We start from the raw sequence: 16,869 nt of genomic DNA on the forward strand, positions 1-16,869 counted from the left end.
ACCCTTTTTTTACAGCCTCAATTAATCAATTCAAATACATTCACATGGAGAAGGGATCAAGACTTAAACATGTAAACTTGGTATTAGGGATGCCCGATTCAGTTCACAGCAACATGCTGAGAGAAGAGAGAACTAGAATTTTAAAATGCTCAATTAAAATCAGAGAAGGCAGAGAAAGATTTTTCAAGATTTTTAGAAGAGAAAGAAACAAAAATAATTGCAGTGAATAGAAAACAACTACAAACATGGCATATATTAATACAATTCTATTTATATTCACTTTAAGTGTGAATGGTCTTGATATGTCACTTACAGGAGATTTTCAGAAGGTAATAAGGTAATAAATATATATTTAAATGGGTTCACAAGAAACTCTCTTTAAATATAAAGATAATTTTAAAGATATAAAGATAATTTTAAAAGTAAAGGGATAAAGAACAATATATACATACTAACACTAATTTTCTAAAAAGCTGAGCAGCTATATGAATCAGACAAAAGAAAATTATTAGAGATAATAAAAGGGTCAATTACCTAAGGCATAGCCTTCCATAATGTATATATACCTCACAAAACAGCATATGAGGCCCAAACTGATAAACTACAAGATTAATAGATAAACCCAATATTATAATTGGAGATATCAATGCTCCTCTATCAGTAAATGATCATAGAGCAAAGGAAAAAATGTGTGAGGAGACATTTTAGAAGATAAAAACTGCCAAGACAGCAAAAAGTCACAGAATCAAAAACACAGAACATATTTGTAAACCACATAACCACATATATAATAAAGAACTAGTATTCAAAATATAAAAATAAAGTTATCACTCAGTAACAAAACAAACATCACAATTAGGATATAGACAAAAGGTCCTGTGAAATAAATATGGTAATTATAATGTCCATCAAATTCATCATTTCTTTGTGGTCAAACACTCAATGTCCTCTTTTCTAGGTATTTCATAATCCCAGCAGCTTGGGAGGCTGAGGCAGGATCACAAGTTCAAAGCCAGCCTCAGCAACTTAGCAAGACACTAAGCAACTCAGTGAGACCCTATCTCTAAATATAACACAAAAAAGGGCTGAGGATGTGGCTGGGTGGATAAGTGTTCCTTTATTCAAGCCCTGATCAAAAAAAAAAAAAAATCTTTATCTTCTTTGGCGAAGATACAGATATGACCAGTAAGCATATGAAAAGATGCTTGGCCTCATATGTCAAGATGCTCCCTCATATTAGGGAATTGTAAATAAAAACAACAATAAGATATTATTATGTTCCTAATGATATAGATAAACTCCAAAAACTGACAAAATCAAATGCTGACAAAGATGCAGAATAGGAACTTTTGCTCATTGATGAGGGGGAAGGAAATGGAACAATTACTGCAAAACACATTCTGGCAGTTTCTTACAAAGCTAAACAAAGTTTTATATATGATGCAATAATCATACTCCTAGCTATTTACCCAATGAAGTTGAAAGCTTATTCTACACAAAAACCCACACAGGAATGTCTAAGGCACTTTTGTTCACGATCATCAAAAAGTGGAAACAGGCAAGTTGTCCCTTAATAAGTAATTTTATAAACACACTTTGTTATAGACATACAGAGGAATGTTAGATACTACACACACACACACACACACACACACACACACACTAAATAAATAAATAAACAAACAAATAAATAAATAAATATGAGCTATCAAGCTGTCAAAAAGACCTGAAGGAACTCTAACTACACATTGCTAAGTGAAAGAAATCCATCTGAAGAGCCCACATACTGTATGATTTCAAAGGTATTCACATTTTGGAAACTACAAACTGTTGAGATAGAAAATAGATCAGTGGCTGCCAGGGGTTGAGAGGGAGAAGGGATTAGTAGGTGAACACAGGAGTTCTAAGGCAGTAATTTCTTCTGTATGAGTCTGTAGTGGGGACACATGACCTTGTGTCACCTTAAAAAGTACACAACAAAAAGGGAAGCTTAATGTAAATTTTGAAACTTAAGTTAATAAATTGTAACCACATGGGTTGATTAAATGTAACAATGTATAACAAGAATATAAGTTGTCAACAGGAGACGCGAGGGGTGGGCACACTTATGGGAACTGCATGATGTTAATTTTTCTACAAATCTAAAACTGTTCCAAAAAATAAAGTCTACTAAAAATAATATGCACATAATTAAAAAAAAATTTTAAAGGGCAGAAAGGCAAAACTGAAAACAAAACCAAGCCTTCGAAACAAAGACAACTCCAGGCCCAGATAATTTTACTGGTATATTTTAATAAACATTTAAGGAAGATTAAAATGCTGATGCCACACTATTTCTTCCAGTAAGTGAAGAGGCATGACTACTTCTTATCTCATTTTATGAGGCCTGCATTACTCTGACACCAAAACCAGATAAAGACATTAAAGAGAACCACATATCTATCTTGTGAATAGGGACACTAAAGCCCTCAGTTAGGGATATGATTAGCATATGTAAAACTGACTCTACCCAACAACCAAGTGGCATTTATCTGGAGAATGTAAGGCTGTTCAACACTCAAAAATTAATGTGTTAAACCTAAGAAAAAGCACACAATTACATCAATAAACAGAAAAAAAATACTTGAGCAAATACAACATCCATTCAAGATTAAAAAAAAAAAAAAAATTCTCCCCAAAGGAGGGAAAGGTTGAAATTTCCATAGTCTGATGAGGGCAGTTGATGCATAATGTAAGAGCTGACTCCTTAAGGACCAGGTGGCTTCCATCCAGCAGCACACAGGAAGTTGAGGCAAGTTGAGGCAAGGCCAGTAAGGCAAGCAGAGGGAATAAAAGCCCTACAGAACAGCAAGGGGAGAAGTAGTATATGGCATTGCCACTGACACAGCTGTCCACAGCAATGGTTCTCCATTAGAGAGGATCTGTCCCCCGAAGAGCATTCGACATTGTCTGGAGACATTTTGTTGTCATATCTGGGGCTTTGAGGACTGTTCCTGGCATCTGGTATCAGGAGGCTAAGGATGCCAGGGAGCACTTCACAGTACCCATGTTTCAGTTCCCACTCCACCAGAAATACTCAAAAATGTAAGTGGACCTGAGGGGAAGAAATCCCATTCTACATAAAGACCACACCATCAAAGCTCCTAGAACTGAATTCAGCAAGTCAGGGAATAAAAGATCAATATCAATGGTGTTTCTGTACACTAGTTACATACTTTGTATACAACCAGAGATATGAAAAATCATGCTGTACGTGTGCAATATAAATTGTAATGCATTCTGCAGTCATATGTAACAAATTAGAATAAAAAAGAAAAAAGTTACAAATGAATTTTTAATTTATACTTCCTCTTCTTATCCTGTGGTATTTACTCTGCTATGGGATTGTAAAATGTGGCTAAAAATAACTTGTACTTAAAATGCTGGGTACTTTATGTATGCGTTTGCACTTTAATCTTCTGAATTTTACAAATAAAGAAAAAGACTTGGTGAAATATTTTCTTCAAGTCATGCTGTTCAAACTTTGGTGTGTGTATGTGTGCATGTGAGCGTGCACTAGGGATGGAATCCTAAGCTTCCCACATGCTTGGCGAGCATTCTCCCACTGAGCTACATTCCCAGCCCTCCAGTCACACTTAATTAGGGTTGACCCAAACTGAATTGAGGCATTTCAAACACTGAAAGCTTCTTATCTCACCTATATAATAATTACTGCAATGGTAACATCAACCGACAAGTCATAGTTTAAAAAAATTGTTCATAAACTCTTTTAAAAATGTTTTATTCATTATCACTAAGAAATTAGCAAGTTAATATCCATCCCTCGAAAAAGTACTTAAACAGTTTATACTTTATTTCCTACCTTTCCTTTCATGAACAAGATCTGGTCGCAGCAGTGCCATTGTCTTTCCTTCGTTCCTGCTTTTCATTAATTTAAAATCAGGAAAGAAAACATCAAGGAGCCTGGCAACATTAGTTGCATCATCTTCAATATCACAATACTGAGATACGTGTTGTCGATCCAGAAGTGCTTGTAAACTGTTCAAATACAAAACATTATTTAAGATTATTATAAACTAAACGAAGGAAGATGGTAGAATGTAGAAAGGTCTGTCACCCCACCCTAAAAGTAGAACTCTTTGGGTATTATAGAAACCCAGATTCCCAGCTGAGATCAATATCAACCCAGCCCTAAATGTGCAAGGATTTAATCACTCAAAAATACCTACTCCAAATAAAAGTCCAAAGTTCCATTTAGAGCTCGAACCCAGAACCCAGAACTTCCCAAATAGATCCGTGCACCACTTCCAACCAGGAAGAGCAGTGATCTGAGATGTCTAGCCAAAATCCCCCAAAAAGGTTCCAGTTCCATCCCCCTGCCCTGGAGAACAGAGAAGCTGAGAGCCATCTCAACCAGCTATACTTCCAAACTTCTCCAGCAAGAGGAGAGACTAAGATCAAAAAAGGAGGTTGGGTTTAACATCATCCAGTATTGGCTCTCACAAAGAGGCACACAGCCCAAGAAATAAAGGACTGGAAGACAGACAGTCTGGAATAGGATGCAGATACTCAACTTCAGCTACTTTAGCGGAAAAGTTTACACATTTTTAATTAAGAATTTTTCTTTAATCTTTTCCTTTTATTATTAATAATCATTATTAATATTTTGATTGTTCTGACTGCATTTGCTGATAGATTCAAGTATATACAATATACATGTAAATACTTTTTTCTTTTCCCTTTTTCTATTTTATCATTTCTTTTCCTTTTATTAATCTTTTGCTATTTCATTATATTTGGTGTTTTGTTTTGAGGTAATTTTGGTTGAAATGGGGGGGGGGCAATGACATTCTTCTGCTCTTCTCGTTTCTTTGCTTTATTATGCCTCTTCTCCTCACCTCTCCCTCTAATAGCAATATAACTTCTCTCTCTACTATTTCTCACTTCTTCCCATTTTAGGGCCTCAGGCACTCCCTTGCTTTCACTTCCTTTCCTCCCACCCTTTGAATATTTCAATCTTCTAGTTGACTTCATTTCCCAACTTCTTTACTCCTAGTGAACTATACTTTTAACATTGTTATGGTTTGGGTGTCAAGTATTCCCTACACTAATGTGTGAGACAATGTAGGAATGTTCAGAGGTGAAATGATTGTAAGAGCCTTACCCCAATCAGTGATTTGATCTCCATATGGGAATAACTGAGTAGTAACCAAAGGCAGGTAGGGTTGTGGCTGGAGGAGGTGGGTCACTGGAAGCCTGCCTTTGGGATATGCATTTGGTGAGGTGAGCTTAGACTCTCTGTTTCCTAATTATCATGTGAGCTGTTCCCCTCTGCCACACTCTTCCACCATGAATGATGTTCTGCCTCACCATAAGCCCCAAGGAATGGAGCCGGCCGTCTATGGACTGGGAACTTTGAAACCGTGAGCCCCAAAATAAACTAAAATTTTCTTGTCAGGTCTTTTAGTCACAGCAGCAAAAAAGATGACTAAAGCAAACATCCTTTAAATCCATATGATTTATCCCTTTGGAGAATGGAATAACATCTTCAGAGGAAGCCACATGTTTTTTCCTATCATAGCAGCTTCCCAAGAGTGAATAAAAACAGAACCAGCAAATTGAATCCACAAAGCGGAGAAGAGCAAAGAACTCTTTCACTCGAAACCTGTGATCTAAGTTCTGAGATGAGGAGCCTGTCTCCTGGTTGACCCTTGGGAGATGCAGGTTGCATAAGCAAAAATAACTAAAATGGTTTCAGCACCATTGTGGAAGCACAGATACTGGAGGAGTTGGAAGCAGACCTCACATGGATCAGCAAGCTTTCCTTTATCCCACAGCGGGAGTCAATCAGTCAAGTTCTGGAGAGATACATTTTCTAGTTAGAAAATGACAGCCAGTTATACAGGGGCTCTGAATTTTATAGGTTACAATGAGAGTGAATTAATCATTGAAGACTGAAGCAGAATATGTTGGTATGGATAGTCAGGGAAAAAAAAACTGCAAAAAGTCCCAAACGTATTGTTACTGGAAAGGGATGAAAGCTCAGTACTGTTTACCTTCTTCCTCTGGGACCCACTGTTACCCAGAGCTTCACTATTTGCTTTTCTCCTTCCAGAACTCATCGGCCATGAGAAAGGGCATTTCAGTATCCCCCTCCTCCCTTCAGGACCCATTGTGGTTGGGAAAGGATGAATGTTAGCTTTTGGTAGAGGTGCTCAGGAAGGGATGAAAGTTTGCTTCCTTCACCTCCCACCTCCCACCCTAGTGGGGGGCATTGTTACTGGGAAAGGATTTACTGGGATTGACTTCTTCCTCCCTCTTCTTCCAGGACAGACAGTTTTTTTGGGGGAGGGGGTGTCATTTCCCTGTCCCGAGGTTGTCATTCTCCATATCCTTCAGGGTGGGGGATAATAACTGAGACCAATTAAAAGTAGACCAACTTTGGTGAGCCCTGAGTCATTGCTTACAAGTCTAAAAAGCACTGGAGGCTAGGCTGACACCTTCCAGTCCATTCCAGTCTCCTCTCCTCAGAACTTGCTTTGTGACACCCAGAAACTGGAAGGCATTAGAGCCCTCCAGCCAAGAAGGGAGTGAAACCCTTCAGTGAAACTCTGCTTACACTTCTCCAACAATGTCGACTGCTTAAGGTCAGATCTACGAATAAACAGATGGCATAGTAATTGACACCCTCAAAATAAAACACCTCATTTTAAAAACCTGACCAAGAAACGTGCACACATACATACATAAATCAACTCCCAGAAAATGGTGGGGGGGAAATTAGTCCGCACTGTTCTAAGCCCAGAATGGAAGCAGTGGGAAATGAGCTGACCAAAGAACCAAATATAGTTTAAAAACAATTTTTCCTTTCCATATTATCGAATTGCTTAACCAATTCAAGAAAATCACTCCAATTTACCTCAGATTAGTGGACTACTGAAGAACATTGTTAATGAGCTTTTGAAAAAAAAATATTTATTAGTATAAGGCATTGTTCTGAAGTGGCTGTAATTACTGGGATTAATCTTTTCTCAATGTAGTGTTAGAGACCAGACTTTGTAGTAGCAAGCTCAAATTGAGTGAAACGGTTGACAGGAAAAGGGAAGAACTGTGGAATGAAAATGCCCAAATAATGCTACGTACATATATGAGTATACTACAGCGAATCCGTCTTTATATTTATCTATAAAGCATCAATTTAAAAATAAATAAACAGAAGGAAAACCAGTAGAATAGAGGAAGTAGAGAAGGAGAGGGGAAAATGAAGGACTAGGGACTGATGTGGAGCAAATTATATTCCATGATTATGTCAAAATGAGCCCCACTATTATTTATAACTATAATGCACTAATAAAACCATTTAAAACTATTGTTTAGAAATTACTTTTAAACTTAAGAAATTAAAGTTCAAAAACTTTGCCAAAACTAAATGAAATTAAATAAAACAAAAATTGAATTTCATGTCAAGATAAGTTGTTTTTCCCTACTATATCCAAAAATATGGTATTTGTTCAACTTTGGATTGAATTACTCCAAAAACCAGTTATAACAACATTGTCTGTCTTTGACTTTATGAGACGATAAGCATGGCTCAAGATAAAATGTTGTTAAGAAAAAAATTATATAAAAAGCATTTTAAAATTCTTTTTTATGAAGAGCTTTTCAGATAGTTTCTACTTTTCCTTTTAAGTTTGTCTTTGAAACAGGGGTTTTTAAAAAATATTATTCTTAAGTTTTAGGTGGACCTAATATCTTTATTTTACATTTATGTGTTGCTGAGGATCATCCTCTGCATGCTAGGCGAGCACTCTACCACTGAACCACAACCCCAGCCCCAAAACAAGGGTTATTTAGAAACAAGATTTATACTTTCACATAGACATTTTTGATCATTTTTTCATTGTTTATTTCCAATTTCAATAGGTTATGATCAGCTAGAATGTATGGTAGAAATTAAAAATAATTTTTTTCTTAAAATTTTCTTTGTGAACAGAGAAAATTTATTTGAGGTAGGTAAGGTTATTCTATTTCACATTCCATATACTAAAGATCCTCTATTGTATATTGCTTGTAGAATGTGTGTTATTTGTTCTTCTCTGTCACTACCTCTTTCCAGCTACTAGCAGGTGTTTTTTATCAAGTTCTCCTTACTTTTCTGCTACTTTTTTTGTTATATACTTAGTAGTTATGTTGGCTGAGCTAAATTGTTTTGGTTACTATATCTTCACCAATTTTGTCTTCTCCATCATGTTAGTTTTTTTAGAACAAGTTGAAGCACTTTTAATAATCAACTTTAAAATTATTCCTAGCTATTTTTTACATCCTTTTATGTTCATTTTCTTTTGTATGTTTCTTCTAAATAGAATATAGATAGACGAGTGAGGTTGTTTATATTTTTAATTTTGAAAAAATTCAAATTGACCAAAAAGTTGCAAGTATAGAACAATGAACTTGCATTTATACTCAGTGTCTTATTCACCAACTGTTAACCTTTGCCACATCTGTTCTCTCTTTCCTTTCCCCATCCCAGCCAGCTGTGTGTATCTGCAGTCCAGGGACTGGTTGTGACTGTGAGGTTTGCAGAGCCTTTGAGAGCAAGCTGCAGGTTCTCTAACCAAATACTTCAGGGAATTTATCACTGATATAAATCCATTATCTCACAAACAGTCCATATTCAAGTTTCATTAATTCCCCAACTTACTGCCTTAACGATAATAATGGTTTTTCTACTCCAGAATCATGCATTGTATGTAGCTATCCTTCTTCTCCTTTAATCTTGAACAATGCCTCAGCCTTTTTTGTTTCATGGTATTGACATTTTGAAGAGTCCAGGCCTGACCTTCCTTTTGTATGGCTTCAAACTATAGGATGACCCAGTAGTTTGCAATTATATTCAGGTTATGAGTATCTGGCAGGGGTACAATCCAAGTGATCCTGTGACCTTCCTTGTGCATCACAATAGGTATTACATGATGTTAGTTTTTACCATCGTTGGTGATATTTGCATGGTTAATATGGTCCCACCAACCCCTGAAGCAACAATTTTCTCTTTTAATTAATAAATAATCTATGAGGATAATATATGAAACTATGCATATAGGTTTTTACAATTGCTTAATACCCACTGATGATTCTTATCTGTATTATTATCAGGGTGGTTTATAATTTATCTCTTGTCTATTTACCTTAGCCTGGTTATCTCTGTACTAAATGGAAGAATTAACCTTTTCATATTTAGTATAATAGCTCTAGTCTGGACTTCACTCCTTCCATATTACTTTATATGCACTGTTTATTTTTAATATTAGTTTGTTTTTCTTTCCCTTATTTTGCTGGTCTGATCAAGTTGCTACTCATTCTGCTATTCAAGTCTTTCCCTTGTTAACATGAAAGTTCTGTAGTTATCCAAAGCACTAATGCCAGCCATCTTTTTCCTGTTCCCAACAGCAGATACATACATTCTGAATATGTCTTGCCTCTGGCACACCATTTCCCACCTTTCACACTCCATTCATGCCCATTTCTGCAACATGCCCTTACAACATGCTCAGCTGCCTTCTTTATCTCCTCCTTCCTCTACCCTCTGAGACCTTTGAACCATCTGGCCACACACACCCAGCAACTTTCTAGGTTTTGTTGAGATAATTTAGAATCTGTCAGCACACATCTACCTCAAGAGTCCCTTATTAGCACTTATATAATTGAGAATCATGCAATGCGCATATTCAGTGTGTGTGCATATAGATTCCAGGGTTTACTAACAACTGTTTTGCTTCTTTTTCCCTATAGTTTTTGTTTGACTAAGTCTCCAAATATCTTCCATGAGAGCAGTATGTAACTTTGCTGTACAGGCAACTTGTTGAATGAAGAGATTGTAGTCTTTTTCTTAGTATTCTGATGACAGGTTCCATGTCAGTCAGATATTTCTCCCTTATAAGTAGCTTCTTCTCAGGTGCTGCCAAGTGTGGAATTGGTGGAAGAAAGCCTCTGAAAGTCCAAGGGAAAATGCAAGCCAATAATAAAACAGGCTAAAAGCCAGGCTTCTTTTATCACACCATGCACCTTAATTCTAACCATGTTAGTGATAAAATACTCCTAACAAAAGAAAAATCTTTTCTTTATCTGTATCCTCAATTCCTATAGTTTGTGTTGAATTTTAACAATATATATTTACCCTTCAAGTTTGCACTTTTTTATGACTATCTTTTAATTAAAAACATGCCCTCTAATGGGGCCAGGAGTTATAACTCGGTAGTTATCTCATGCATGAGGCCCTGGGTTAGAAGGCAGCACTGAAAAAAACAAAATCTTGTACATTGTATTTCACATGGAAATATCAACCTCAGTAACAAACCTGTGGGCTGTATTTCCATTTCTGGAATTATTCCAAAGTGGGACTTTTACATATCTCTTTATATTAAATATGACTACAGACAAAGTTCAATATTGATAATATCATTAACATGTCTTCAAAAACTGATGTGATGCTTTTTAAAAATAAAAACTCATTCCTGTGGTAGATATAATTTTTTATTTTAAAAACACCATTAAATAAATCTAAGCAGCATTAATCCATCACTTTTTTTCACTTTAGACACTGTAATATTGATTTTTATTTTTTATTTATATGCTCATCTATACATATTCCATAAAAAGACCTTTTAATGTCTATGTTTATGTTCTAGCATTGCTGATGACTTATTCAATAATTAGTAGTTAAAAATATTTTTGTCATACATAGGAGGGGATTGTGAAGAAAATGACCTGCTCCCGATTATAAACATAAAATATACTACTGGGTGCTTTTTTCTGTCTCAAAATAGTGTGCACAGTTTCTTCCCATGTTATTCCTGTATTTGTGTTTATTCATTGTAGGGCATGTTTTTTTCTATTATTTGTTGAATTACAGTGTGTTCATCTGCTCTTTCTTCTCTGCATAAAATTTATCTTATTAGCATATTGGTTCCTCAGGATATTCTTCTCATGTTTTCAGTTTAGTATTTCTTCTTTCTCTTTGTAATTTGAGCTATTTCTTGTATCTGATTCCCACGTCATGAATTCAAGTCTCAGATAACTATCACACCTTCTGATTCTCCACTGAATTTATAGTTCATATCATGATTTTTATCATTCAAATGTGAAGTTTTTTAATGTATATGTAGTACTTAGATCTCAAGCACTATTATTATTATTATATATATTTTTATGACTTTTCTGCCTCTAGTAGGTCCTTTCCCTGAGTTTCAGGTATGAGTTGTATGTAGCTCTTCCTTTCTCTGGCTGCTGGGCTTCTGTAGGTTGCTGTCATTTTTCTTGATTGGATCACTGGGACATAGGTCTGGTTTGTGGTGTGTTAGAGTGGTGGAGGATTTACAGCAAAGGAGTCTCTAGGCCACAAGCTTGTGCTATAGAAGCCAGAAGGCTGTCATGCTCCTGTAAGAACAATTAGAGAAGAGAGTCCCCTTGGATTTCAAGGGCAGGGAATTCAATAATTCTAACAGCTCCATCATGTGTCCTTTCGGGGCTCAGGAAGAGCCTGTGAAGTCCACTATCACCCTTCCTTGAGTCTGTTTATTTTTCTCAAGGCCTGATGCTGTCTCCAGGTTCCTGCTTCCTGAGTCTTAGCTCAGGCACTGCCTAAGCCCTCAGTGGAGACCACCACCCCGTCCTCACTTTGTCTCTAGTTGAGGGCCTAAGCAGAATTCCAGGCCTCACCAGCAGCCAGCTGCTCATTAGTGCAATTCCATTTGATTCCAGAGACTCAAGAAAGTTGTGGCAACGGGAGTGGAGAGTCACGATACAGAATGTGAAATGTCCTCATCCCAGAAACATGTTAGAGATTGCTTTAGGAAAGGTGTCTATTACCTTTAATTAAAATGAGAATTTCACTAAATAAAAAAAATCAAGCTCTCTATAGCTATAACATGTATAAGAACAAATAGAGAACTCACCAAGAATAGAAGAGACACCTTCTATGGACAAAAAAATATAATTGAGTTGGTTCCTGACAAAGGATGATTCAACTTATGATTTTTTCTGACTTTATGACAGAAATTGATGTACATTTCATAGAAACAACATTTTTCATTTTGAATTGTGATCTTTTCCCAGCCAGCAATACGCAGTAGGATCGCTCTTGAAGCTGAGCAGCAGCAGTGAGCTCTAAGATCACCAGGAAATACTGATCCTCTACAGTGGGCTGCATGGCTTATCCTGTGACCATGGGTATCTTAGGTGTGTTAAGTGCATTTCTATTTATGATACTTTCAAATTATGAGTTTATTGGGATATAACTGGACAGTACATCAAGGAACATCTTCATATTATCGTAGATAGGAAATGTCACATTCGATTTAAAGATTTAAAGCTGAAAGGGACCTCAGGGGTCATCTAATTATTCTCCATTTTTTACCTCCAGGACATAACATATAGTAGGATGTTAATAAATATCAGATAAATGAGTGATGCATGAAGACTCTGCCAGTAACTACTTGTGTGACTCCGGAAAGTGTGACTAACAGAACCACATTCTTCCTCATTTATAGGAAGACTGGAAAACAAGTAAATGACATTGTCCTCTGACTTCTTAATAAACGGCAGATTAAGGAGACAGACATGTACATAGGTAGTGTAAATCATGTGTAAAAAGCCCTCCAGTGGGAATCTGAAATGTGGGTGCCCATGCTGTGTGCTTCCCGTTCTCCCTCCCTCCCCTTTCAGCCAGCCATTATAGCAGGCACTACATCATTGGCATGGAGGATGTTTTCCCATAACATATGGTGTCACAAGCTGTGTTTGTCTATGCAGGAATAACCAACCTGGCATAGCCCTTGGCCTCTGCTGCCCTGGCTGTCCTGGACATAGCTCATATTCATGGAAGGGATCATCAATCATTCCCAGTCTGATTGTGCTGCTTTTAACTTCCCTTCTGCCTCCCCCTGCATCCCCACTATTCAAAGAGGAGCATGAGGAGGCTCTTAGATGGGGAAAAGAGCAGTAAAAAATAAAAGTGAACAAATGTGCAAATTACTCATGAGAAGTATTTGTCCTTAATCTTTAAGGTTCTGGGTCTACTAAAAGATGTCAGATAGGAGCTTGGCAAAGTGGCCACATCTGTAATTCCTTTGACTCAGGAGGGCTGAGGCTGGGGGATAGCAAGTTGCAGGCCTCCTCAGCAACTTATCAAGAGTCTGACTCACCATAAAAAATAAAAAGGGCTGGTGATATAGTTCAGTGGTAAAGTGCTCCTGGGCTCAAGTATTGCTTTAAAAAAAATGGTATAAGAAGGAAGTGACAGCACCTATTAGGCCCTTCCTCCAGAACAAGCTATGGAAACCAGAATAAGTACAAGACAAGCATGCTCCACACCATCCCATGCTCCCTACTTGTGGCGATTGCTCAAGGTAAACACAGGCCACATGCAAATAGGATCCCTAAGTTTAGTAAGAAAATACTGCAGACTTTTCTGAAGCAAGGTTATACAAACCTCATTCGACTCCCATCCTGCCAATTAAAATGCTGACTTTGGGCTATTATGTGGGGATTGAACAATTGGAGACAATTGTTTCTCCAAGTTTGATGTAATTGAAACTTATTACAGGGGAAGAGTACCAATGGAATATGGACTTGTACCAAGTGCATGGAGCGTCTTTCAAGATGCTAGTTTTTGAATGGCTCAAAAATTCTGGTATAAAATTCGGTATATTTTTAAGCCTATTATTCCCAACCAAAATCTTCCCTTATTTACCCTGAAAAAAAAAAAAACCAGAAAATAACCACTACCATTTACAAAGTCCTTTGTCAGCTGTTGATTTATCTTATCAGCTCCTCTATCCTGCTAAAAACTTAGAAGTAATGATATTAGAATTGTCCCCTATCTCGTTGGTGGGAACCAGCCAATGTAGCTACTCAAGAAAAGCCACCACAGATCATTATTAAGACAACAAGGAAAGTTCTGGAGATTCTCGAGCAGAAAATGCAATTAAGTGGGCTGCTGAGCAGCAGGGAGACACACCCCATGAAGCTTCAAGAATCAGATACTCTATATACATTCCTGTTCACCCCACTTTCTTTTAGGCATAGCTTTCACAACTGTTAAATGCTAGATTCTCTTGAGTCTTCACAAGAGCAAAAGGTACACATACAGCATATCAAACCAGTATTCTGAAAACCTTTTATATTCACTTTCAAAAATTTTTAAATTCACTGACAAAAATGTACAACCATTTTGTTGTCAGCAATTTATAACCAGCCTTAAATAAAACATCATGCCTGATGTCTTCAGGGCTCAGGGAAGGTAGAAGCAAAATGTGGAGAGATGGAGAGAATACCGGGTTGGGAGGGATTATACATGACGTCAGGCTGGCCATGATGTCAGGCTGATGTTTCCCAGGTTTAGAAAAACAAGCTGGAATAATTCTTCCTTTTCTAATGTTCTTGGTGTAAACATTAAACATTTTAGGCTGACTGGAAGAAAGCCTGTGGCTTCAAAATAAAAACATTTGCCCTTAAGTTTTGAGATTTTGGACATTACACTTCTATTATTTAATGACAAAAATAAATGATAATTTAATTGTCTTTGCTACCTGTCCTGCTTCTTCATTGTGGCCAATGTGTCCAATGTGTCATTAACTTCTTCAGCCTCAGGTAGCTTCTTCATTGTGGTTAATGTGTCATTAACTTCAGCCTCAGGTAGATCTTCAGGTGGTTCGTTAGATTCTATATCCAGCTGAGCTTCTTCTAGGGAATCTGGTTTTTCATTTCCTGGAGATACAACTAGCACATAGCTTAATCCAGTTGTCATTAAAGACACAAAATCTTCAAAGTCAGGCTACAAAATAAAATGATAAAAATAAAATAATTCAGCCTCCTGAAATAGGTAGAGTAAAATGACAGACATAAAGACCAGTGGAATCTTCTCCTTCATGATCACTGAGCATGGGAATTAAACCTCCTGTTTGCAATGACTTTTTTTTTTCCAACACAGGAAATTAAGCCCAGAGGTACTTTCCACTAAGCTATATTTTGTTTTGAGATAGGGTCTCATTAAATTTCCCAGGTTCATCTCAAACTTTCCATTCTCCTGCCTCAGCCTCCCGAGTTCTTGGGATTAAAAATATAAAGACATTTTTGAAGGATAAAATCCCACAGCTAGCAGGAATTGACTATAAAGGCAGTCTAACAATTATTTTCAAACTTTAGGATGTTTCTATGTCATGTGCAGGGATTATTAAAGCACAGCATTCTGGGACTCAATCCCATTGGATTTGATTCAGTAGCCTGCTGGTGAAATTCATGAATTGAATTTACTCAACAGTTCACAGTTGCTACTGATACAGCTGCTTCAACCCTTTCATTTTATAAATCTTTATACATGTGGAGCCAGGAGGGGTGGTTCTTCAAATTGCAGCTAGTTCTGCAAGTTGATATCAGATGGAACTTTCTGTGACGAGGAACATGTTCTTCTGCACTCTCCAACAGAGTAGCTGCATGTGGCTACTGAGCACTTGACATGTGATTAGTGCAACTGAGTCTCTGAATTTTTAACATTATTTACTTTTAATAAATTTAAATTCAAATGACCACAGTTGTCTAGCATCCACCATATTGGACAGTGGGTTTCTAGAAGATAGGTCTCCTGACTTTTAAGTCAGTGCACTTTCCAATATTTTCCGGCACTGTTTTCATCATATTTGTCTAGGCAAAAGATAATTTAAATGAACACAACCTGCAAGAAAGAACTTTAGGTAAAGAATGGTTTAAAACCATTCCTGTGGAGCTGAAGTTAAGGAGAGACTTCACTGGAGGTACACATCTAGAGGACATAATAAAAAAGAGATATTCATTCCAAGGAAACAACCAGATCATTCTGCTTTGCCGGAGTATAACTATTTCTATCTTTGGAGAGATTTCCCCACTGTCTTTGGCCTGACCAAGATATGGACACTACCAAGGACACCTGCAGCTTAGTTGACTAGACCTACCCATTTGCTTTTCTGTAATGAAGTTCATAGGAATCACTGTATTTGAATGTATTTAAATACACAGTGGCTTTTTTTTTTTATTTCTTACCTTGTCTTCTATTTGACCGTAGAAGTCCCTCACTTGTCCTTCAGTGAGCATCATTGCTTCCTCTACTTCTATGACATATCCCTCCTTGATAATCTTCAATGAAATAGAGCAGAACAAGGCATGATGCAGATTAAAGGTAAATCAAGTTAAGGACATTTACTTCCTGGGTTTGAAGCACCCAGATTTTAATGCATTTCATGTAAAGACCTTAGCAATATCCCTAGGGCTCTAGGTTTGAAGTGGCTCTGAAATATGTGAGAAGGTTCTTTTTTGCCTCCTAGATATCTAAGTTTTCAAAGCCTGAACCAGGGCTGCAAAATATTTCCATTAAAATGAAACTGGCTCAAAGGATCATAGTTCAAAGCCAGCCTCATCAATTTAGTGAGGTTCTAAGCAATTTAGCAAGACTATGTCTCTTAATAAATTTAAAAAAGGGGAAGGATGCTGGGGATGTTGCTCAGTGGTTAAGTACCCCTGAGTTCAATCTCTAGTACGAAAATGGGGGAGGGGAGAAAGAGAACTGCCTCAAAATGGAAAAAAAAAAAAAAGACTTAATTTCAAGTGACAACATTGCAGCTTTCTGGATCACTCATAAAAACATACTTACAAGCACTTCTTAAGCATATTAAAAGTTGTTTGAACTTTATATCTTAATTTTTGAAGGTCATAACTCCTAATCTGTTTTTAGACAACATACTCTTTGGTAAAAAAAAAAATATCTATGATATTAGGAATTAAGAATTACCATGTTTTACTTGTTTGAGTAAAAATTTTATTTGATGGCAAAATTCTGTTTTC

General features: G+C 36.8%; 1 protein-coding gene across 1 annotated transcript in view; it reads right to left on the reverse strand.

Moving 5' to 3' along the window:
* Positions 1 to 16,869, reverse strand: part of Nme8 (NME/NM23 family member 8) — a 64,887-nt gene that overhangs the window by 35,133 nt on the left and 12,885 nt on the right. The window contains exons 8-10 of the mRNA XM_078027775.1: positions 16,072 to 16,164; positions 14,586 to 14,830; positions 3,863 to 4,038 (exon numbers count right to left, since the gene is read on the reverse strand). Coding sequence (XP_077883901.1) covers positions 3,863 to 4,038; positions 14,586 to 14,830; positions 16,072 to 16,164 — 514 coding nt within the window. The remainder of the gene's footprint in view (positions 1 to 3,862; positions 4,039 to 14,585; positions 14,831 to 16,071; positions 16,165 to 16,869) is intronic.

Source organism: Ictidomys tridecemlineatus, chromosome 2, assembly GCF_052094955.1.
Source record: "Ictidomys tridecemlineatus isolate mIctTri1 chromosome 2, mIctTri1.hap1, whole genome shotgun sequence".
NCBI lineage: Eukaryota > Metazoa > Chordata > Mammalia > Rodentia > Sciuridae > Ictidomys > Ictidomys tridecemlineatus.